Here is a 25055-nt window from a genome sequence, read left to right on the forward strand (position 1 = left end):
GAAACCGGGAGAGAGAGAGCAAAGGATCGCGTACACAAGGTAAGGCAGGAAAAGACGTCTATTTCCGAACGAGCGGCGTTCCAAATTTAAACGACGCCACCCGCCTCCGGTGGTTTCCACTTCCTCCCATCGCATCACTTTCGTTAAGCTGCTGCCCATCACGCCGCACATTCATTAAGCTCTAAGAACTACTCCCCGGCCGCTTAGGACATTGCCCTCCTCACCCTCCTCTTCCCCGCTCCTCCTGTCATGTTTTCCGGCGTAGAATATCGCACGTATGCACCGCGCTGCAATCTTCTTTCGGCTGGAAATTTAACGGTTCGACGATTGGTATTACATTCTTCGCGTATAATGTTTCACGGCAGTATTTTTGCACGCGTGTTTATCGGGCCAAATTCGGTGCATAGTGAGGCGGGTTGAACATTTTCGCGGTAATCATTTTCTTCGCTGGTCCCGTGATTCATCAAACGTGATGGTACGATAGGATTTTGCCTCGGTCGGTACCTGCGCACTCTTATTGGAATTTATATGCGTTACCAGAGGCTGAATGAACGTGATCATATATATTTAGCTGCACAAAACGTTCAGTTCATTTATACTTGATCGGTTATAAATAGTCTGGTATTATTCCACGCAGCTCGAACGTTGATAATTTCCTCCGATAGACAATTTAGCTGAGAAGCGAACCAATGAATACCGACTAAGTTAATCGCGTACATGGCGTCATCTGTAGACGCGTATCGTGTAATTTACAGACAGCGTGTAAGATAAATCTAACATCTTATGGGAATTTGTGTCCACGGCACGGGGGCCGAGAAGACCCTTACCATTTTCGTGTTGCTCCCAACGTTATCGATTTAGCGTATAATAAGATTACATTAGTAGTGGGTGGAATTAGAATTAAACGTAATTATGAAATTACAAATAAGAGAGTAACGTAATTGTTTATCAGTAGATGATTCATCACATAGACGAGTTCTTCTGCTGTCAAAAGATCGTGAACATTCCTTTTTCACACGCAATTCAATATATTTAGTCGTGCTTATTACGAAGAGTAACTCGTCGAGGTATTTAACAACACAGGAGGAAAGGAATACGAGTTGATAAAGATAGCACTACGGAAACGAGATAGATAAGGAAGGGATTAGGGTTAAACAACAATAAAGAATTTTTTAAAAATTAGCTAACGCCATCTCGTGTTTGGCTGCGCGAACTATCGACTCGTTACTCAGAAAACAGAATATAAACAGAGGTATTAGACAAGGAAAGCACTAGTGTGCGAGAAGGACAGAGAGAAAACGTCTCCTATTGGTCCACGGGCCGCCATGCTCCACCTTCCAGGTCCCAAGTCAAGTGGGTCGGTGAAGAATCATTAATAACTCAATAATTAGGATGATTCTGTGAACTTTTAGAATTGAAGAATGAAGTATGAACCTCTAGCAACTTTCTCGTATAGGTTTGAAAGCTCTGAGTTCCTTCAATAATTAGTTATTAACATTTCTTGTGCGAGTTGTCGGGAACGACACGACATGTCGCGAAAGACACTTACGGTTTTACATTAATTTCATTGTTTAGAAACAATTTCCTGTACAAGTTTCACTACTCATCTGAAAGGCAGTATCTTTGACTACATTCCCATGTAATTTTTATTAACATATTCGTCATAGTTTCAGAGTTATTAAACATTATTCGGGAGAATGTCACACTCGTCGAATTCAAGCGTAACACTCTTCTGTCAATTTAATTGAATTTAATGGAATTGCGTGATTATTTGTATACTTTTAAGACTGAAGAATGTAGTACGAACTTTACTTTACATTCTGCAATAATTTTTGTCATGCGGTTTATGAAATATAAGCAATTGTTTATAACAGTTGAACTCACTCGGATACGCTGAGCGGTGCACGCTGGCATATAATGTTTAATACCTCGTAAACTACAGTCGTAATGTTAATAAAAACTATACGAGAAGCTAGCTAAAGGAACAGACTTTCAAATGAATGTATGAAAGTGCATAAATTATACGAGTAAAGGTACGAAATTAATGAAAAACCGCAAAGGACTGTCCCGACATGTCGTACCGTTCCCGACACTCCGCGGAAAAATTGTTAATAACTAATTATTGAAAGGACCTAGAGCCGTAAAAATCATATGAGAAAGTTGCTGGAGGTTTATACTACATTCTTCAATTCTAAAAGTTCACAAAATCATCGTAATTATTGAGTTATTAATGATTTTTCACCGACCGAATTTATTTGGGGCCTGAGAGGTGCAGTATGGCGGCCCGCTGACCAATAGGAAACGTTTTATCTCTGTCCTTCTCGCACAATAGTGCTTTCCTTGTCTAATACCTCTGTTTATATCCTGTGTTCCTATTGAAAAATCGTAGTTCACGTCACCAAACGCGAGATGGCGTTACTTCCGCAATGAAAATTTTCTGTCCTTGTCTATCCATATATCTTTCCTTGTCTAACTCATTAATTATTGCTATTCTTCTCTATACCTATTTCTTTCCTTGTCTAACTCGTTTCTGTAGTGTCTATCCTTGTCTACCGCTGTTCAGTTGCTAGTTTCTCTTCACTATTGTTCTCCTCGTCGTCCTTATTATATTTAGTTGATACCTATAATGAATACTGTCCTTGTCTATCCATATATATTTCCTTGTCTAACTCATTAATTATTGCTATTCTTCTCTACACCTATTTCTTTCCTTGTCTAACTCGTTTCTCTAGTGTCTATCCTTGTCTACCGCTGTTCAGTTGCTTGTTTCTCTTCACTATTGTTCTCCTCGTCGTCCTTATTATATTTAGTTGATACCTATAATGAATATTTAATTGTTTTAGCAATACTAGTAATGTAGATAGTAAAATACATTTTCTGGCTTATTTTCAAGTACTTTAATGATAAAATAATTAGTATTTCCTGTTAAAAAGCAATTTTCCTTGTTGTTTATAACTATTGGAAGTCTTAAATAAAGTGATGGTATGTTTTAATTTAATAAAACATTTTGAAATACTACTTTTACATTGAATTAACCATTGTATTCAGTATATTAGCCCGAAATTGTTTATAACTTTTATTAACAATTAGAAAAATTAATGTTATTTCATATGAATTACAGATGATCATCACTGGACACCACAGAAATCATGGAAAAGGCTTGAACATCAGCAAAAATGAAGAAATGAAATTATTTATGGAAAAACCAATTATTTATTGTTAAATTAATGTCCAAAATGTATATTACAAAAGGTTACAATATACCAGAATTGTTTTACAGCATTTGACAGTCTATTTACTTCTCCCTTACGCACCAAATCCCTTTCCTTTTGCAAAAAACCCATTGTTTAAACAATATTCCATTGCAAAATTGAATAAATCAATGCCAGAGACCCCCAGGAATCCGTTTTCATCGCAAAAATCGAAAAAATCCCGAAATTCTAGCGAGAACTACGGAAATTAGGCGAAAATTTCGAAAATCGCGCGAATACACTCGTTCGGTGCTCAAGTCCTCGAGAATTCCTGGAATTTACGTCATTTCTCGGAAATGACGAAATTTCCAAGAATCGAGTCGATTCCAAGAAGCGACCTCCTTTCACATCATGTTCGCCTATTAGAAAGTCGATTTTCAGCCAAAGGGTCTTCGAAAATTTCAGTTCTCGAGAATTCCTGGAATTTACGTCATTTCTCGGAAATGACGAAATTTCCAAGAATCGAGTCGATTCCAAGAAGCGACCTCCTTTCACATCATGTTCGCCTATTAGAAAGTCGATTTTCAGCCAAAGGGTCTTCGAAAATTTCAGTTCTCGAGAATTCCTGGAATTTACGTCATTTCTCGGAAATGACGAAATTTCCAAGAATCGAGTCGATTCCAAGAAGCGACCTCCTTTCACATCATGTTCGCCTATTAGAAAGTCGATTTTCAGCCAAAGGGTCTTCGAAAATTTCAGTTCTCGAGAATTCCTGGAATTTACGTCATTTCTCGGAAATGACGAAATTTCCAAGAATCGAGTCGATTCCAAGAAGCGACCTCCTTTCACATCATGTTCGCCTATTAGAAAGTCGATTTTCAGCCAAAGGGTCTTCGAAAATTTCAGTTCTCGAGAATTCCTGGAATTTACGTCATTTCTCGGAAATGACGAAATTTCCAAGAATCGAGTCGATTCCAAGAAGCGACCTCCTTTCACATCATGTTCGCCTATTAGAAAGTCGATTTTCGGCCAAATATTTTCGAAAATCGAAAATTCTCATTTTATATTAGGCGAATATGATGTGACAGGAGGTCGCTTCTTGGAATCGACTCGATTCTTGGAAATTTCGTCATTTCCGAGAAATGACGTAAATTCCAGGAATTCTCGAGAACCGAAATTTTCAAATGGCCTTTGGTCAATTCTTGGAATCGACTCGATTCTCGGAAATGACCAAATTCTTGGAATTCTCGGGAACCGAAATTTTCGAAGGGCCATTGGTCAATTCTTGGAATCGCCTCGATTCTTGGAAATTTCGTCATTTCCGAGAAATGACGTAAATTCCAGGAATTCTCGAGGACTTGAGCACCGAACGAGTGTATTCGCGCGATTTTCGAAATTTTCGCCTAATTTCCGTAGTTCTCGCTAGAATTTCGGGATTTTTTCGATTTTTGTGATGAAAGCGGATTCCTGGGTGTCTCTGGCATTGATTTATTCAATTTTGCAGTGGAATATTGTTTAAACAATCGGTATTTTGCAAAAGGAAAGGGATTTGGTGCGTAAAGGTGAAGTAAATAGACTGTAAGATGCTGTAAAACAATACTGGTATATTGTAACCATTTGTAATATACATTTTGTACAATAATTTAACAATAAATAATTGATTTTTTCATAAACAATGGGTATTTTGCAACGGAAATGAATTTGGTGTGTACAGAAGAAGTAAATAGACTGTAAAATGCTGTAAAACAATACTGGTTTATTGTAACCTTTTGTAATATACATTTTGTACAATAATTTAACAATAAATAATTGATTTTTTCATAAGCAATGGGTATTTTGCAACGGAAATGAATTTGGTACGCAAAGGAGAAGTAAATAGACTGTAAAATGCTGTAAAACAATACTGGTATATTGTAACCTTTTGTAAAATACATTTTGTACAATAATTTTACAATAAATAATAGTTTTTTTAATAAATAATCGCATTTCTTCGTGTTTCCTTGTGTTCAAGTCCTTTCCTTGACTTCTACGGTGTTCTGGAAGGTCCATCTGTAATTCACAAGTGAAGAACATTAATTTTTCTATGCATTTCTTCATGTTTCCTTATGTTTAAGTCCTTTCCTTGTCTTCTGTGGTGTCCTAGGAGGTCGATCTGTAATTCATACAAAAGGAACATTAATTTTTCTAATTGTTAATAAAATTATAAACAATTTCTGACTAATATGCTGAATACAATGGTTAATTCAGTGTAAAAGTAGTATATCAAGCTGTTTTATTAAGTTGAAGCATACAATAATTTTATTTAAGCCTTCCAACAATTATAAACAACCATGTAAATTGTTTTTCGACAAGAAATACTAATTATTCTATCGTTAAAGTACTTGAAAATAAGCCAGAAGCTGCATTTTACTATGGACATTATTAGCAATGGTAAAACAATTGAAAGTTTATTATGTATATCAATTTTGGGCTGCTTAGTACATGATATTATGCTCTAATTTACAATAAGTATTACTGAAAGTGAAAAATTCAAAGAATTCTCATTTTACTGTAATGAAAAGTATGAAAATATAATTTTTCATTGATGGACGATTCATCCCATGCGTGTTCTGCTTTCGAGAGGTCGTCAAAGTTCCACCCACGCAATGGAATATATGCAAATTTACCAAATCAGGATCTTTCACATCTGTCGACTTTACCATCGTTAATGGTTGGACTGCATATAATTCCCAAAGTCACCGCTTTATATCGTAGAGGGCATAACAAAACCTCTGATTTTTTACACGATCGGTATTTCAGAACGTTGGACACGAAAATACATTACGTGATAGATCTATTCTGTACCTCGTCTGTGGTACAATTTCAGGAAGCAGGTTGTCGACAAAGCAGTCTGTCAATTGTAAGCAATCTTCTGAACTGCTTTAATAAAATGCAATTAATAATTTTCGTTGATTGATAAGCAGGGGTGTTAGGGAATAAATAATGTACATAAATCAGTTCTTTTTTTTTTTTTCAAAATCGTTTTCTTTATTTTGTAGAAAACTGCGTGATAAGTACACCAATAATCTTGCAATGTCGAAATGTTGCCGATTCATACAGGGGGCACGAAGGGGACTGTCCGGAGCAAGTTCTTCCGAATGAATGTACGCTCGTTATTGGTCAAGTCTTTTTTCGTTTTTTTTTTTCGCGCCTCTCCTGGTCCGAACAGCCTCCGAGAGGCCCGAGTTACTGTGTTTTGCTGTTTCTAGCAAGCCAGAGCAGTGAACAACGAACATCATTTTTTTTCTTTCCTATGTGGTACGATTGGTACAATTCTACTGTATAAAAAACCGTTTATTTTGCCCCCGAGTCGGAAGCACGCTAGAAGCGAACGCGAGACTCGACGCACGATCGAAACAGGGTGTAAGATAAGATCGAGAAAGAAGGGAGAAGGGGTTTCGTGGGGGAGAAACGGGGAGCGACAAGGGGATTTTCTTTCGCGTCGTTTTTTCGAATCTCGCGCCGCTTCTAGCGCCTCCGTCACACGGCGAGCGGGACTTTCAAATTACGTGAACCGGTTTTCTTATTTTTTTTTCTCGAGATGACTTGTTTTTTTATTTTTGGTAGAAGCGATCTACTACTTTAAATGACACTGTTCCTACAACATCGATCGATTACCTTGAAAAACGTTTTTCTCCAATTTCTCGCTCACATATTTTCTTTCTCTCTCTCTCTCTTTCTCTCCCCTGCTCGTACATCACGACGACAACGAAACGATGATTATTTGACTCGAATGACATACGTTGGCTAGTGGTTCTTTTTCCCGTTATACGTCTTTTTATTTTTTTTGTTACTTTTCTCTCTCTCAATCTCTCAATCGCACGTGTTTCCATTCTCTCCCTTCCACGCACACACGCACGCATATCCCCTCTGCCCTAACTCTCTTTTGGTACCTCCTATTTTATTTTCTACTCTCTCTTCCCACTCAAGATCTTCGTCGTTTTCTCGTTCGATCGAAATTACAAATCAGTACCAGAAGATCATTCCGTAAGACACTGCGTCCCCGAGAAACCACGAGACGGTCAACAAAATTTTGATTCTCAGATTTGCATCCATATCAGTCTGCGGGTCTGTGCATTGATTTCGTTTTCAACTCCCCGTATTTCGACCTACCATCGTTTTTCTTTTGTTTTCGGTTACCTAATAACGTAAACAAATGAAAAGAAAAAGAACATAATTTATATTCCACGGCGAGCAGAATCTGCAACGTCGGATGGCCCTCTCATTGCTCCAACGATAATATCGAAAGAAAGATCGAATGTTTTTTCTCTTTTTTTTTTTTTTTTTTGGTTATGTTTGACAGGTGAACGAAGCAACGAGACGCCATCGAGGTGAATGATCCCTAAACGCCATGGTGGACTAGACACACCAATCTTACCAACAGTACGATAATAATTACAAGTTCGAGGGGAAACCCGATAGTAAACGTCGAATTTCGTTAACTTCGCGTAGAAAAAACGACGGACACGACCGATTGGTCCGCGAATTTTGGAACACCTCGTGAAATAACAATCACGTTTATAAAAAATCGATCCGATCTCGGGATCAAAAATGACAACGAGAATAATTGATGAAACGACCGATCGATTTCATCCTCCGACAGGACGCACGGCTCAGCATGACTAGATGGACCGGAAGCGGGTCAGGTTGACGAAGAACTTCGATCACCGGAACGAACAATTTGGACGATATCGATTAGGATAGACGATCAACCTGAACACACTAAAACGCTTCCGAGAAGACGTACGAACAGTGAGAACAAGACAAACGGGCTTTCATTCGCTCCAACGCTCGAAGCAGCTCTTTTTTTCTCGAAAATTATTTTCTAACGATCAATTAGAAATCTACCTTATCGACCGAACAATTTATCGATAGATTCTTGCTACCCGAAGTCTAACGATCGAATATAATTAAAATTGGTACTAATCGATATTATCGAGAGATCACGACGATCGAACAGATTTTCTAACGAGCAAATTCGATAGTCGCGACGTCTCGATCGAGCTATTGCTTCAAGCGTCAGCGTGTCGATTGTCGATCCAGCGAGCTAAGCCGTTCGTCTGAGCCAGCCGATTGATAGAGACTCGTCCGAAAGATACGCCTCGATCTCTGACAAATGGAACACACTTCGTTCTTTTTCAGCGTCGACAAATATCAAGCCAGCCCGTCGTCGTCGTTCCACACAGCCCGACTGCCGGTGATTTTCAGCAAAAGGCCACAAAAAATGATCGATCTCGTCGCTCTAAACCGCTGGATCGCCCAAAAGAAGCTCGAGCGTCGCGCAACGAATCGTTAAAGAAGAGCGCGCACCGCGATACACCGCGAATTAATTATTAAAAATCGTGCTCGCTCTAAAAATTCATCAATCGTCTCACCGATCGCGGAACTTGAATCACAATTGGATTTTTCGCTACTCTTTTTATTTTCTCTCTCTCTCTGTGCAGAAACTCCGCATCGGCGACGACTTTTAAAAAATTCGACCTAAGTCAATAACAGTTCTTTCATTAGTTTTTTTCTTTTCTGCTTTAATTTAACCGAGGCTTGCACAAGACCCATTTTTTTTTTCTTTTTTGGATTTAGTCATACCTTTCGTATCTTATTACTCTCTCTCTCTCTCTCTTTCTGTCACGCAAACATTCTGTCGCTCTCTTTCTCCCGCTCATGCATTCTTATACACACGCACACATACGATCGCTCTGCCGCGTCTTCTCGTCGATTGCTCTCTCGTTCAATCGCGAGGGACCGTATTCTCGTTAGTCCTCTATTGTTCGTTCTTCGCGTCTCTCATAGCTCCTCTCTCGTTCTCCGTTTCGCGTTTTTCTTCAGCTTCTCTCTCACACGCGCGCACACACACACACACACACACTCTCTCCCTTTCGCGCTCGTTTTATAACGTTTTCTTTCTTTACATAGAGAAATATGATTAATCTTCATCACCTAATATTGCATGCGCGTGAACACATTTTTAACGATGGAAAAGAGCTCGCGTGTCTCTCTTCATGGTCCACGCGGACCACGCTCGAGTGTCGTGTGTAGAACTGCCCGGACATATTTTTTTCCAAACAACTTCTGCTTTCGTATATGTGTACACGCGTACGTACAGAGAAGAGACTTACACGTATACACATATAGGATCGACTGTACGCTTTTTCATCGGCATTGGTTTCTTTTCATTTTTCTTTCTTTCGTTACTTTTTTTTTTTTAGGTTTTACGCATATATTCGACGTCAAAAACGTGCCTCTTCAACGGTGCTATTCTCTCGACTCGCGTCGCGCGATACACGAAGCCGGTTATATTAGGAGTTTCCTTTTTTTGTTTCAATTTTTCACCTCGACGGAACGTTGAAAATGAGTTTGTGCAAAGGAGCGTGGAAAAATTCCATCGAGTTGGAATTTTTTTTTGGAATTGTTCCGAGTCTTTTTCTTTTGCAAGGTCTTACACGGGGACCTCGTGTTTTCGACGCGAACGGAAGAATCGAGAGGGAAAGCTGTCGGTAATTTGTTTGCAATTTTACCCCTTCGTCGTACGGTTTTAAGGATTACAATAAATTGGTGACTTCTCATGAGATACTTCAGTAGTTTCGCTCTGTCCCGAGGTCAAGAACCGAAGTCGATGCCGCCATTTTGCTCGTCTACGCGCTCAAAAAACTCTCTCTCTCTCTCTCTCTCTCTCTTAAATTTCCTTTATAAACACACACACGTTTTGAATAATCGACAAATTGGCTGTTCGAACGGAAAACAAAGTGATCAGCGATTAGTTTAAGTTCTTTAACGATACGGTGTTTCTATCAGGTTGCCGTGGAGCTTCTATATTTTTTGTATTTGGTAAGAAGATTGTACTTTATCGAGGTGTCGAAGGCCTTTCTGGTGATCGTTTATTTTATAAGTGAAATTAGCGTTAGCTGACGCATAATGTCTACTTTGGAAGATGTTTCTCAATAAAAATACTATTTTCTTTCATATTTTACGTATTCTTTTGTGTCTCATCGCTTCTCAAGAAAAATATCAAAGTCGTAAAAAAGTACGCTGAACCCCTTTCAATCAGGAAAGCACTAATTCGTCCAACTCCCCGCGCAGGAGCATTTTCCCTTTGTCACTTTCGCACGCGAGTCACGAAAGTCTACCTTAAAAATTAACAATGTCATGGCTATCGAGTAAAAAATCTGAAGCATTCGATGCTGGGTTGAAAATCGATAGAATCTATCCTGGGTACGTAACAGGTACCAAGCTTAGAAAATAATTTCCATCTTTACCAAACTTTCCATTCCTTCCATTCTTATTCTTTTCGTTACTTTTTCTTCTTCTTCTTTTTTTCTTTCGAGAAAAAAGTTCTCAGGAACACTGTTTAGCGGCGCGCCTAACGGCACGCCCAATTAATAGTATATGTCTAACCGATACACCTAACACAGCTTTAGGCATATCTAAATCTAAAAAAGTTACAGTAAACCCTAACTTTCGCGAGAATCTCCACAGCAATCTGTACAGAAACGATCGTGTCCTCTCGAGGCTGGTGTTCGAAAAGAAAACGGTGGAAACGAAGCCGGTCGTCGACACTCGGTTCGTCGTCAAGGCAGATTTCGTCCTATTTTCTTCGTCTTTTTTTTTTCCCTTTGTCAGAAAACTGAAGCCTTATCTATCTGAATAATAATAAAGTAGCGTTATATCAGACATCGTGCGAGCCATTCGAAACACGGCGAGACGCGCCAGCCGAACGAGCGTCGCGACGTTATTCGACCGATCGATTTCCGTTTCTCATTTCTCTCTCTTTCTCGTTTCATCCTTTCTTTTCTCTCTCCCCGACTCGATCATCCCTCTCTGTGACTCGATCTTCGACTCGTTACCAATCACTAAAACGTGAATACCGATCTGTTCTCACGTCGAGAGAGGGAGAGCCTCGCTGGCTCTCCCTCCTCTTCTTCGCAAAAACAGTCCGAAAGCTTCGATCAGGCGTTCTTCTTCCTCTTCGACAGGGGAAAAAAAAGAAAAAGGGGTTGGAGGAACGAGCGAGTCGATGGACGGAGGAGGCGAACAGATACACTCTCTGTTCGTCGGAGATTTCAGGAAATCGACCCGTCGATTATTCGCGAAACGCTCGAAACGATAGTTTCTCTCTCTCTCTCTCTCTCCCTCTCTTCCTTTCCTTCTCTCTCTTTCACATCTAGATTCTCACGGAGGCCTCGTCGAAAAGCGTTAACGCGTGTCCCAGGGCGATTTCGTACGGCCCGTCCAACTCGTGTTTATGCGTGGTGTAAGGTTTATTACTTTTTAATCAAGTATATAGAGCATATCATTTTTAGTCGTAATAATTATATTGATATTGAACTACCTAACCTAATATTTACAGAGTTTCTTTTTCATCATCATCATCTTTCTTCCTCCTCTTCTTCATCTTGTTTTTATACGCTCTTGGCACTACTTTTCTTCCGTCACACACTCTCTTCACTCCAACATTTCTCTCTCTCTCTCTCACGCACTCTTTCAACATTCTCCATTCTTTCTCTCATTTACACGGTCCATATAATCACGCGCCATCAGTCACTCAGAAAATCTCCTCCTACCTCTTGCTTTCACTCTTCATCGCGTTAACCATCGCTCTCAAATGATATTTCCTTCTCCCCCACCCCCCACCCTTCCCTAGTTACTATCGCTTCTCTCCCCAAACTCCCCCTTGAACCGTTCTTCTTCTCCTCATCGTCACTTTTCATCCCTTTTACACCAGTTCACGGACCTTTTTTCACGCATTCACACGCAACGCAACGCACGCACTCACGCATACATATGCAAACGAGACGCATCATTCACACGCGGACACATTCATTTTATTTCTAGCGTGTGCGGCGTTCTCCGCTCTCCACGTTTTCCGTGTAGTCGCGCGCGCCTAACCGCGGATCCGCCCCTTCCTCTTCTTCTTCTACTTCGCCTAGCCGCTTTATCTCTGGTGCCACGGCTCGCGAATTATCGCCAATAAATAATTTACTAAGTCTTTTTCGCAGCGAACAAATTTCCAAATATACGACATACATATACATATACGCTTTCAGGCCATATACATGTACGTATGTATATATACTTGGTGAACAAGAATCGTCCCGTTGGTGTGGTAGTGTTGATGGATCGGCCAGCGAACGGGCGCAGCGCACTGGTCTCTCTCTCTTTCTCTCTCTCTTCGGCATCTCTCGTCACATTGCGCGTGTTTTTCGCGGCCAGTTTATTCTTCTTCTTTCATTGATTGGCCACAGGTCGATATACGTCACTGTCACGGCTGCTATCTCTCGTTGTCCTCCGCCAATGTGACAAAACCATCAATTTGTTGTCTAAAACACCACGACGACTTCTTCAATTTCGAGCTGCTTCGTGAATCGCTCTCCTTCGTCAGTCCTTTCTTTCTCTCTTTTGTCTATTTTATCCGGTAGGCCTCTCTTAATTTCTCCATCGTCGTCGTCGTCGACATCTCCCATCGTGTTCCTCATTCTCAGAATGGTCCATCCAGTTTTACAACTACCCCTCTTCGTCTCTCTTAACTGGCGTTACACGAGCTTCACCCTGTCTCTCGTGCTAGAGTGCTTTGGAATCATCATGAGATCTAGGCTTAGGAGACTGGCCTGTTAGGATTGCCGTTAGATTGACGAAGCATCGTCAAGCACCGAATGGGATCGATCCACGAAACGCAGCTCAACACACACCGTTGCTATTCCTCGTGTCTCTCTCTCTGTGTGTGTAAATTCCACCTTTAGCTTCTTCTCTGCGTCGTGTCTGCTTCTCCAACACTCTGACGATATCAGCCTCCGGCCGAGGACGCTCCTCCTCGTTCTTTCTCTCTAACCAGCTGGAGGACCATCGAAACTAGTGTCCAAAGGAGGAGCAGTAGCAACAACAACAACAACAACTACAACAAGAACAAGAACAGTGTAGCAGCAAGAAGCTACAACGGCAAGCAGGAGGAGATGAAGGTTGGAGAAGGAGGAGGAAGAAGATTATTCCTCGAATTCTCTCTCGGTCCTCTCTTCTCCGCTGTCCCAAGATTGTGTGTCTATGTGTGTTTATGTTTGTGTGCCGGCGAGATTCTCATCACGCGCTCTAATCCGCGCCCGTCCACTCCGTTTAAACGAGGCATCGTCCTCGTCCTCGTCGTTGTCGTCGTCGTTGTCGTCGTCAGCTGGCCGAACCACCACCACCACCACCAACCGTGCAAACTTTCTCCTGCGAGTCAGTCTTCAGGGATCCTCGACGACGGCTGGAGGATTCTCGAAGAGGGTAGGACAAGCACGACGATCTCGGCGCTGCTGCCAGTGTCCTCCTCGTCGTCGGCTCGTCGTTCCTCCATCTTTTCACGTCGCTGTTCCGCCACGACGGCTGGGACGGCTCGTCGCCGTTTCCACGAGATCCTTGGTCGTCCATCGACCTCGAGGAACTCGCTACTCGACGACGACGTGTTCGTCGTGGTGACCTCGAGTGCTCTCCTTCTCGAACGCGCCTCGGATCAGACGTGCTGCTGTTGATGCTGGTGCGCCGCCGGCGGTTGCTGATGGTGATGATGATGATGCTGCTGATGCTGTTGACTCTCGTCTGTTTCGCACGGCACCACCGTCAAGCTGGACAGGTTGCTCAGGTTGCTACTGGACTCGGAATAACTGGACAAGGTTGGCCGCCTAGGTGGTACCACCACGGCAGGCGTCGAGCTGCCAGGGCTGGGGAACTTCCGGAACACCCTCAACAGGGAACTGCCTGCGCTATGGCACCGGACTATCCGCTCCGGCGCGTCCAACAACGCGGACTGGCTTCGGTAAGGCGGCGGACTCTCGCTGTCGAACACCGTCCGGTTTGGCGGCGGTCGAACGCACTTCTGGTATATCTCGCTCTCCTGAAACGCGAGCGATGCATTTTAGTTAGGATTCGGGGGATTTTTCTTTGTTTTTTAAATTTTAGGTGGTTCGTATATGTGGGGTGTATTTGAAACGGAAAGATAGTTCGCATAGTTTTAACCCTTGGCGATCGTAAAAGGCCATTCTGACTTTGCGGAGTTTTCACACGATGGAGAAACGTAACATTTTTTTAAATCTTATGTAAAATGAAACCACTATTGTTGTGTGAAACATACGTAAAGGTGAAAGAATGTGCACTGTGTGTTCGTTGCAATACGACCGCAAAGGGTTAATGTAATTCCCTTTATAGAAAGGGTTTAAGTGAGTACACCACCCTGATTTTTTCCTTCGAAACATCTTGATTAACTCTTTAACGTAATTTACTCTATCTTGTAAAATGCACTGTTGGGAACGTAAAAGACAAAGAGTAAAGGATTTTATAATAAGAGGAAACATTCCAAAGCTATCACGATTAAGCTAAAATCTGCACTCCTCTAGAAAAATTTTTATTTACACAAATTATAATTACAGAGAGTGACATATCTGACAAATTGTCTACTAAATTAAAATAAACAGCTAAAAAGTAAAGATTCAACAAACATTCGTTTCACAGTAGCCCAGAATCCCTTTAATTCCCTCCCTCGAACTCTAACAGCTCAAAATCAACAATCTCCAACGCACAAACTCGACCGTCGAAAAAAAGGGAAAAAAAAAAAACGCCTCTAAAGATGCGAGGGCACGCTTCTACACCCCGGGAACATCCGTCGAAAAAAATCCATATTTAGTTGCCGCGAAAGTGGTGCGCGACACGGCGAGCAGAGGATCGCAAACAACCCTTCAACATCGAGCGTCACCAGAGGCGATGCATTCGTCGAGATAAACGAAACGCGAAGCGGCAGCGTTTTTGTTTCAACGGCGGTTCGCCAAAAATCGAAAATCGATCCTTCATCGACCAGGCTAGAGGCTGGTGCTGCGCATCGCTCGCGATCGTGACACCAGCCAATCGAGCAGAATATATACATATATACCTGCTTTGTCAAACGCGATCGTCGAATATTCGGGATTCTCACAAAGGGAGAGACGACGGTGTGTGCAGAGCGACGAGCTCTGGAGACGTAAAAATTCACCGAGAGAAATTCAAGGAAACCGAACAAACGAATATCTTTTTTTCAGCCAGGAAGCGAGCTCGACGTCTGCCAGACTAACAGAGTCCAGCGTGCCTCGCGATATAGAGTACACGTGTAAGGGCGTAGGATTACTGAAATTCTAACCCGTGACCCCAGAGTAGCGGCGAGGGCGCGCGTGTTTCAGCTCGATGCCGGCATCCAGAAGCCTCGACGAGGGTAGAACTCGATCCTTCGTCGCCCGCCTCTTTCGTCGCGCGGATCAGACCTAAGACACGCGACTCCGCCGTCTCGTCAACCTTTGGCAGAAATGGCACGAGACCTGCTGTCATTCAATTATCTGTCAGACTCGCGGAAATGAAGTGCAAATAAGATGTGACTTTTCTTTTTCACCACCTGATACGATATATTCAATTTTGTCCGGTCGTAAATTTTGATGGGCGAGTGTAACGGTCGAGGTGAAGAAATTTGCCGCAGTACACGTGTATCGAATGGTGAGAGAATTCGTGATAGAAATGGTTGGACATTATTATCTAACGCGAATAATCGGGATATTCGCGAAATTTTAAACGAATTGCGATAAAAATTGGCGAGAATATAAATTTTGCATTTGAAGAAAGTTACGTAGGTAAATGTTAAGGTATCTCAACGTTTGTATGCAAAACGAGCCTAGAAGAAGGCCAGATAGAGTCTTTGATTTTTTATAAATATACAATTAGCTATCCTGGACATTTTTATGGATGACTATAATCACCGGTAGGACACAGCGAGCGCTCGACTATAGTCACCGTTGGTAAGGAAAGGGTTAATTGGAGAAGATTTAAAGTGTCTTAGGAGCAAAAGGGTAGCAAACAGGCAGAACACGAGTGTTTTACATACATGCACTCTCCGATTCCTTTTCTAAGGGGCAACGAGCGATGCTCAAGTTATTGATTCGGCTCAAACCGCGCAGGTAATCAGTGCACACAGTGATACACGTCACATAATAGCCACGAATAAAATGGAAATTGCGAGAAGAAATTGTAATCACGTTTAACACGAGGGATACACAAAATTATGCAGCGCAATTGCCGAAAACTCCAAGACAAGGCTAATTAACTAAAAGTCAGATCCGAGATATAACACAAAGAGCCACAGAATCCTCCAAGAATACTAATACCTTGAACAATTACGATAATCCCAAGATAAGTAAAAAATGTCTGATCATTCTGATCCTTTATATGTAAAACCTCCTATTTCAATGCAAATTAGACACGTTCTCTCTAGCAAAATCACAAGAAGAGCGCAATAATACGCATTATCTCTACAAAAACCTGTTTTCGATCGCGCAGACTGAAAAGATCGCCTCTTTCCTCGATCGATAAATCCATACGCGTATTCGAACACTCGAGGAACAATTAAACTCACAAAATCAGTTCAATTTTATGGCCGTAGCAATGATCCATCTAAAGCTGAGAATCCTCTTAACGAGCAACTTTATGTCCCTTTTCGCGTACGCTGTAGTTACGTGTGTCGTAAATAATCTTTAAACATCATAATCATCCGAGCTAATTACCGCGCACGCTTCATAACTGCGTCTACGATATTAAAGCAACGATAGCAACCCCGAACGGGATAAATGCACGCGCGTTGACTCGCTCGCGAGCCGATCGGCAAGCAGCGCGAGGCTCGGTTGGTACTCTCGAACACACGAGCGAACCCCGCTCGAGCTCGCTGGAAACGAGCATAAAGCGGCGACGGGAACAGTGCAACGCGGCGCGGAGCGGACCAACACACGGGGGAGAACGAGAGAGATTTTATCTGAGTGACTCGAAGCGTGGAAAATTTATCCGTTTTTACACGCGTTATTACCCACGATTCGTGCTACTCGAAAATGCGCTTATTAGCGGCCGGCTAATCGAGCCGCGTTCGATAAATGAAAACGCGATTGGGAAACGTCTGGATCCAACTAGTCGGGCTGATCGGCTAAAATTGCGCCCGCGCCGTTTAATACCATTAATATTCCGATATTAAATGCTACCAGACTACGTTACCGCGATATTATGTTCAGGAGATTTCCGCTGCCGACGCCGCTCTCCCTTCCTATCGTCGAGTGGAAAATCTGTGTGCGTTCTCTTGGGTTTAGGATGTAGGTGGAAATATAGCGAGCGGAGGGATTTGGTTTATTGAAAGAGAGGAGCAATTGATCGAGACGGCGATTGAGAGAATTTTAGGTTTGCACGATAATGGCGTGGTGGGTTTATGGAGATAGGGAAATTGTGTTTTATATTGTCCAATTGATGTGAAAGGTTGAATGAATGTGGGAGTGAATGAATTTTGTGCGAGTGTTTAGTCTGGAACAGGTGTGTCCAACTGGCGGCCCGCGGGCAGTAGGAAGCGCTCAAGGGCTAACAATGCAGCCCTGCAAAATTTTTAGCGATATTTTTCGTGACTCGATTGCGCTATAATAAAAAGTTCCTTTCCTACAAACTTGAACGAACCTTACCAAAATTCTCAACGCTTATCAACCTTGACAATCCCTATTCTCAAAAATCGACAATCCAAAAGCTGCCTGAAGAAAAATTCCAATTTTCCCCCACACTTCTCCAAAGAACTTCGAAAAATTCTTCTTCCCCTACAAACTTAAATCAACCTAACCAAATTTTTCAATCTTCGTCAACCCTCGACAATCCCTACTCTCAAAACTCCATATTGCAAAAGCTATGAAAGGAACAATTCTAATTCAAATCTATCTGAACAGACATGAACGTCTGCGTCGAGCCACTATTCCCACACCGCTCTAATGCAAACAGAATAGCAGAAACTTGCTAAGCTGCAGAGCTTAGTCTGGCCAGCGCTGGTTCAAACAACCAGCCAGGCCAGACACTCGGCAGCGATGCTAGCTAGGAGAAATCCGGGTGTGATAAATATTCGAAGAGGCGAGGATAGTGCTTACCTGCTCCGGGTCGCGCAGGTGAAGGGCGGTGTGCGCCCCGTACGGACGTTCCTCGCCATCCGGAAGCTGGAGCCGCGGGGGTAGGTCGAGGGCGAGGTCCTGCCGGACACTTCCGGCGCGAATCGCCCGGTCCCTGGCCGCAGCGACCATCGCTTCTTGCATCCCGTCGGTGGCTCCTTCGCCGCCACCGCCGATCCCGCCACCGCCCCCGCCCACAACGGCGCCACCACCGCTCGGATCACCCTCTAGTCCGCCACCGAGGCCGCCGTGACCACCGCTGCCTACCTCCATTCCTGGGCTCACCGACAGCATCTGCAGAACAACGGGAGGTTTTTGGTTAATTTCGATGAGTTCTTTGTCCCTTTTAATTCGTGACGAGAGATTCCGCTGCTTGCGAGGGTAAATTAGTGTAACTGAGAGAAATTAAGGTGGTAATTTTAGGTGGCCCACCCTGTATGCTTGAGTATATGAGCCATCTTGAGGTCAAAGTGGTTAACTCCACACTTTTGGAATTTTTTTCAATTTTAGTGCACAAGCATTTCATTATATTTTAAATAAATCTGTTTAATAATTAGGCTTAACACCACTAAATGATGAATTTGTATGGCTGTTGAATAATAAATAGTCTCCATACTCTGAAGTGAATTTAGCTAAGTAATTTCTTAATGCAACGGTATGAGAAATATTAATATTAATATTTGTAGTTGTTGTATATAATTTCGTCAATTTTCTTTTATACTGAATTGAATAGTTTAGAGTAGGTAAGCGAGAAGTACAAGCGAAGAGCCTAATAGAATTCAACGAGAACATAAACGTGCATTTGTACGTTCGGAAATTAACATGTTCAGAGTTGATTCACAAAACTAAGAGATATCGATTATGTATTTTACTATAAATTATACACCACGGTTTACACACTGCGTAATACCATAATTATACCACAATAGCACGGAATCTAAGCATGCATGCAACATCGATTAAACATACATTTATTCACTCGTCATGATTGTATTACCGCCGCGAATAATTGTATCCACAAACTGAATCGAACATTCATATTTTAACACATGGAAAGCTAGGTATACACTTCTCAAGCCCTACTACGGATTTATAAACAATTTTCATTCGTCAATTCAGAACTAAAACAATTTTGAAAAATTCTCCTTTACAATTTTCCATTTGAAAAATCACAAAGCAGCCACCACTCTTTTGCTACAAAACTACCCTATTCTAAATTCTTCTCTGCCAAAACTCTGCAACTCCAAAAAGTACTCTGAAGCCCAACCACGAATTTATAAACAATTTTCATTCATAAATTCCCAACTAAAGTAACTTTTAAAAAATTCTCACTTACAACGCAACCACCGTTGTTGTTTTTCAACCCACCCTATTCTAGACTCTTCGATAATTTAAACATCTTCCTTCTTAAAACCCGACAACCCCAAAAGTCTTCCCATAGCAATCATCGAACGCATAAAAGCTCTCCCGTTTTGTTAATGCACCCCCATCTACTTCCAACAAATTCAATTTCCTTGCAATTAATAATTTATCAACCACCTGCAGTCGCCTCCATCGAGCGTCTTACCTAACAGAAATAACCAAGGGGAGGGACACATTTAACGAGAGAATGCCGTGGACCACTTCGACAGCTACTAAATATCGTCGTTTCACGGCGAAGAAGAGGCCGCGCGAACAGCCAGCGAAACTTCCCTCTTAAAACACACACGGGCGCGATCCATAAACAGGAGGACATTAACCGAAGCAGCGTCTTCCGGCGTCGGTTTACGATCACGTTCGGCCATATCCACGGAATAAGAAGCGATACGAACGCAATCCGGATCGAACGTTCCACCGGATCATCCGGTCGCGTTTTGTCGCGCATAAAATTTTCACCGAACCAGTCCGATTTATCGACTGGATTGAAAATTTTCGAGTGGTTCGCCGTAAAACGGACACACGCCATCTTGTAGGCGATGAAAAGCGACAGGTTATTCGATCGACCCCCGAACAGAGCTGACAGGATACTCTTTCGATTCGAGAGACAGTTTCTTCGTCGATGGAACACACGGATTTATGGTGTTCGACGTGGAAAAAAGTTTCTTCCACAGTTGGGGAGCTTTTATTTGCTTCGGAATTTCCTTTTTCTTTTACTGTTTCTCTTAGATAGGGTGTATCTTTCATGTTTTTTTTATATGCAGTAGGAGTGATAGAATTTCGTGCGACTGTTTAGTTTGGAACAAGAGTAGAGTGTTCAGAAGTGAGTATAGTCGATGGAAGAAATATAGCCAAGTCGTAGATTAATAAAAATGAAATAATTCAATTTTTGCGGTAGATTTCGGACAAACTGCTTTCTGTATAAAATTCTTAGGAAAGTTCGACGAAAATTGTTTCTGCAGGATTATATGCGACGAAGTGAAGGCAGAATAGCTATGAATTAACTAGCATACGAATGAATTTTAAGCGACCAGTGGCGGAAGAAATCAATACGTATAGGAGAAACAGTTATATTTATCTGACAAATAATATTTGAATAAATAAACGTGCAGTGTACGAGTTTAAGCTATCGTATTGCTATTTAAAGATCAAATTTAGAGCAACGATATCGAACGAAGTTTGACTTCATCACTGGTATACAATAATTCAGCAAGTATTTCAAAACTTTCTTCATTATTCACAGCAATAATTTCATTATTTTCCTTTCTTTTACTTCAATTCGATCAACAATTCTTTTTTCCATTTTTGTTCTTCGTTTCTTTTTTGTTCAAACACTCTAACCTCTCGCTACCGGTAAATTTCAATTTACTCCTTACTATTTGAACAAAACCTATGCATCGATACTTTAATATTTCGAATTGTTTCGAAATTGTGTAATATCAAGTGTCGCTCGAAACAATAAGATCGATGTATAGGTAAATCGACATTTAATTGCGAGTCTCTATTCTACAATGACGCGATTAACCTCGCGGTCTACGTATAATGAAAGCATAAATGAAAATTAGCAGCTGTTAGGTTTCTATTTTAAACCAAAAATACTAGACAATAAACTCTCGATTTCCCTTCTTCCTCCTCTCCAACGGGTGGAAACAATTAATTCGCATTTCCTCGGTTCAATCGTGCGTTTCGCTCGGTGCGCGTTATTTTTTCTTTCTCTCTCTCTCTTTTCTCCTCCTTATTTTAACGACGCTGCGCATAAATTCGCCACACGAAGAGCTTTCAGCGTGTCGTTTTATTAATTTAATCGCTTTCGAATCGTTACGAACGCCGGTCTCGCTGAAGCAACGATCCGGTGAAAAAAAAGGCTCGAGTAAAAATAATAAAAAAAAAAAAACAAATAAAAAAATAAAAAAGAGAGAAAAACGCGCGTTTTCTTTTTTAGCTGCGAAACCACGATTAATCCTTTTCCGCGTCGAACATGTCGAATTCGTCGGGCTCGTTATCGATGTTCGATTTCACGCGGCACGGAAGGGTAATTTCGCCGGTAAAATCGCGCTTGAACAATACCGCGCGCCGTATTTCCAACGTGGAATAGATTGAAATGATCGACGTGATCGGGATTTCTTTGTTTTTGCGCTAAGAAAAATTGCAATATTTGAAAAACTTTTTCGACCAATTTTTATACAGCAATTATTCCGTTTCTATTGTTTTTCTTTCTTCTTTCTCGTCGTTTGTCTGCGTTTTATAAATGCTTTATTCGTAGCAGAAGGATGATTTGGAGAAGAATGTTTCTTGTTTTTAATTTGAAGGTATAGTACGTGAAACGAATTTTTATAATTGCCGAAGTTGAGTTTCTGATTGGAAGAAATGTAAGAATGGAATTTAAGTTTCATTTGTGACAGATTGTTGCATCTGTAGCGGTTGTAATTCGAGTGCCCTTTTAAACGTTGTGATATAACTCCAGCGGGTATAAGATTTCATTTATCACAGCGGAGAACTAAATTGAGCTGCGATCGAACGCACCACGTCTGCTCGAATTAGCAAAAATTTGCCGAGGAAATGGAAATTTTCTACGAAAATTGAAATTCATGACTTCAATTTTTTTTTTTTTTTGGTTTTTTAAGAAACGAGTGATTTCATTTCAGAATATTGAAAATTGTTCGAAATTGCAGACAGAAATTTTGTATCGTCATATAAACAGATATCGCGTTCTCAGAAGTTATGTTTAGAGCAAAGTATGTTCTAAAAGTTGTTCTCGCACAAATAAACACTCGTCTTACCAGACTATCCTGTACCTTGAACTTCAGCCCACTTTGTGTGCCAAAGTTTTCCAAAGCTGAGCCAAAAATCCTGCGTCATCGCACGAGCAGACGCTCAAACTTCAAAAATTCAATTTTATCAATAGATTCCTATATTTTTCGCCTTAAACACTGAAATTTCTTAGTAAAGGCTTAATTACCAAGTCCTACATTCATTAAAACACAATCAATTCCTATTTTTAATATTTCGTTGTTAAAAGGTTAGCAAATTCTCCCTTATAGATCCCTAGATCGTTGAATTCATTAAAATGATCTAAAATTTGACCATTAATCCTGTATCAACCTACAATATCTACTAAAAGTTTATGATCGTTAATTTTTCTCTCGACAAATTACAACAGAAACAGCATTACTTCGAAACCACTATCTGAAACGATAATTTAAAGGGCCACTAGCTACCACAAAATTCCTATCAAACGAAAATTTCTCATTTCTTTCAAAATCTCGATCAAAAAACCCTCGTAAAACTCGGTACACAAAGACGCGATAAATCCTCCGTATCTAAGCACCCAAAAATTACCCTTTCAAACTTCGACCACCCGAAACTTCAAGAACATCAAAACTTCAGAACGTCAAGAAGTTCCTCCTCGAATATCCACTCTAAATCTCCCGAACTTCCCGTCAAAAATAGTTTCAAATCCCGACTAAACCACGACGCCAATCTCCTTCAAGCTCTCGCCATCCCTCAACCCTGGCGAAGAAAAAGGAAAGAATAGTTGGATCGATTATCAAAGACTCGCGACGAAGTTAATGTTTCCACCGCGGGTAAGAGAGCCGTTCGTTGCTCGCCGTCTCTTATTGCCAATTCACCGACATTGTAGACCGCTGACTAGAGGAATCTATACGATAATAACGCGCAAGGCCAGACGCGGGAGCGGTGTGGCGGCTAGCTGTCGCCAGTTCGTCTCGACCACGGGATCCAGTCGTCATCGGCCTGTTGTTTCCTTCCCCCGGTTTCTAACCGGGCCGTGTTTTCGCGTGCACGTATCGCGACATTATTCTGGCCCGTAACGAGCAGGGCAATTGCCCGTGACCGGGCCGACGTATAAATTCCTCGTGTCCGTCATTTCGTGCCCGCTCTCGCGCACTCCGGTCTCCGCGCGCCGCTACTTACGTGATCTATTCGCCGCTGAACGACAGGAAACGTTCCAAGCACCGAATATCGCACGCGCCCTCCGCCTGCCTGCCTCTGCACACACGATTCCTCTTATTCCCCGCTGTTCACCGTGTGAAATGGGGTTAACCGGTGCTTCGATTTCGTTCCCCGCGTCGAACGCGAGTCGATGCCTTCTTTCGCGCCGTTTCGGCGTTCCATCGTCGGATATATCGCTCTGTTAGACTATACTGCACAGTACATCGCTCTGCTAGACTGTACGCTGAATGTTAATTTTGTGGGAGATTTGCTTCTTTTGGAAGATTCGATGTTCTTGGTTATTTGTAGGAGACAAAAATGTCTTCCAAGTTTTTCAGAACTTAGTTTTGTATTTTTCTACTTCGTTATGTGTTAGGTTTGGGACTTAGAAGAATAAATTTGCTGGTTGCATGGAACGTGAGCTGATGTCTTCTTCGACGCCGTTTCGTCGTTTCATTGTGAAATTTATATCGTTTTGTTGGACTATACTGCTCTGCTAGCCTGTACAGATCTCTGTATCGCTCTGTTAGACTGTACATCGAATTTTTGTATTTCGCGTGAGGTTTGATTCTTTTGGGGAGATTCGATATTCTCAGCTATTTGTAAGGGATGAAAGACAGTTTTGTGTTTTTGTCAGTTCTGCGAATTAGGAAAATAATTTTGCTGCTGCTGGAAGACTTTGATAGTGTGCGTGTTTTTTATTATAAGAAGGAGTAAAGTATGAAATTTTTGTGATAGGTGTACCGAGGATTAGAGAGGATTTTAAGAGATCTTTAGTACAGTATGGGACGATGAAATTACACCGCGGGGGAATGCATTTTCCTGAAAACTGTGCTGCGATGAAATGTATTTCGGCGGATTACGTTTCGTTAAGGGTGGAATTTTATGAGCCACGCAGCGGCACGACGATGTTTGTTTCCAACAGTTACATGTCGTCAGTGTAATATGATTTCGTGATTTGTGCCGCAGTAATTTGTTTTTATGTCACTTAGAATAACGGGAAAAACTTGTATACTAAAAGCTTATGCGCATAATTTTCTTGTAATCTGAACGTGATGTTCCTTCGTGCAAATAAAATACCGTAAAAAATTACTGCTGACATATAGGAAATATCGTTATTTTTCAGAACGTGACACACGGTAATAATTCTTCCGCAGCTATTGCAAAATTTATACTAAATTCAAACTTGCTATTTCCTTCAAAATTTCAATCGAAGGACCAGAAACCTTTCAAAAACTCCGTACACAAAGTATGCAATAAATATTCCGTTTCTAACTGCTCAAAAATTTGCGTTCCCAACGCTGACCACCTCAAAACTTGGAAAAACTGAGGATATTCACTTAAATCAGCACGAAACTTCAAAGAAATTCGTGAAACAAAATACACAAAAGTGTATTTGCACAATAAACACTTGTTTCACCGCGAAGAGCACACAAACCTCCGAACTTTCTCAAAATTGCACCGCAAGAAACTAACGTCGAGAATCCGAAAGAACATTCACACACGAAGTTCAAACGCG

The 25055-nt window shown here is 41.5% G+C and overlaps 1 protein-coding gene across 2 annotated transcripts in view; it reads right to left on the minus strand.

Moving 5' to 3' along the window:
* Positions 1-10815: 10815 nt before the first annotated feature.
* LOC108575631 (protein TMEPAI-like) overlaps positions 10816-25055 on the minus strand; it is a 111338-nt gene continuing 97098 nt past the window's right edge. For both annotated transcript variants that reach the window (XM_017938474.1, XM_017938473.1), the window contains 2 exons: positions 18152-18463; positions 10816-14091 (listed from right to left, as the gene is read on the minus strand). In XM_017938474.1, coding sequence (XP_017793963.1) covers positions 13711-14091; positions 18152-18463 — 693 coding nt within the window. In that variant the 3' untranslated portion in view covers positions 10816-13710. The remainder of the gene's footprint in view (positions 14092-18151; positions 18464-25055) is intronic.

The sequence above is a fragment of the Habropoda laboriosa genome, unplaced genomic scaffold (genome assembly GCF_001263275.1).
Source record: "Habropoda laboriosa isolate 0110345459 unplaced genomic scaffold, ASM126327v1 scaffold186, whole genome shotgun sequence".
NCBI classification, from domain to species: domain Eukaryota; kingdom Metazoa; phylum Arthropoda; class Insecta; order Hymenoptera; family Apidae; genus Habropoda; species Habropoda laboriosa.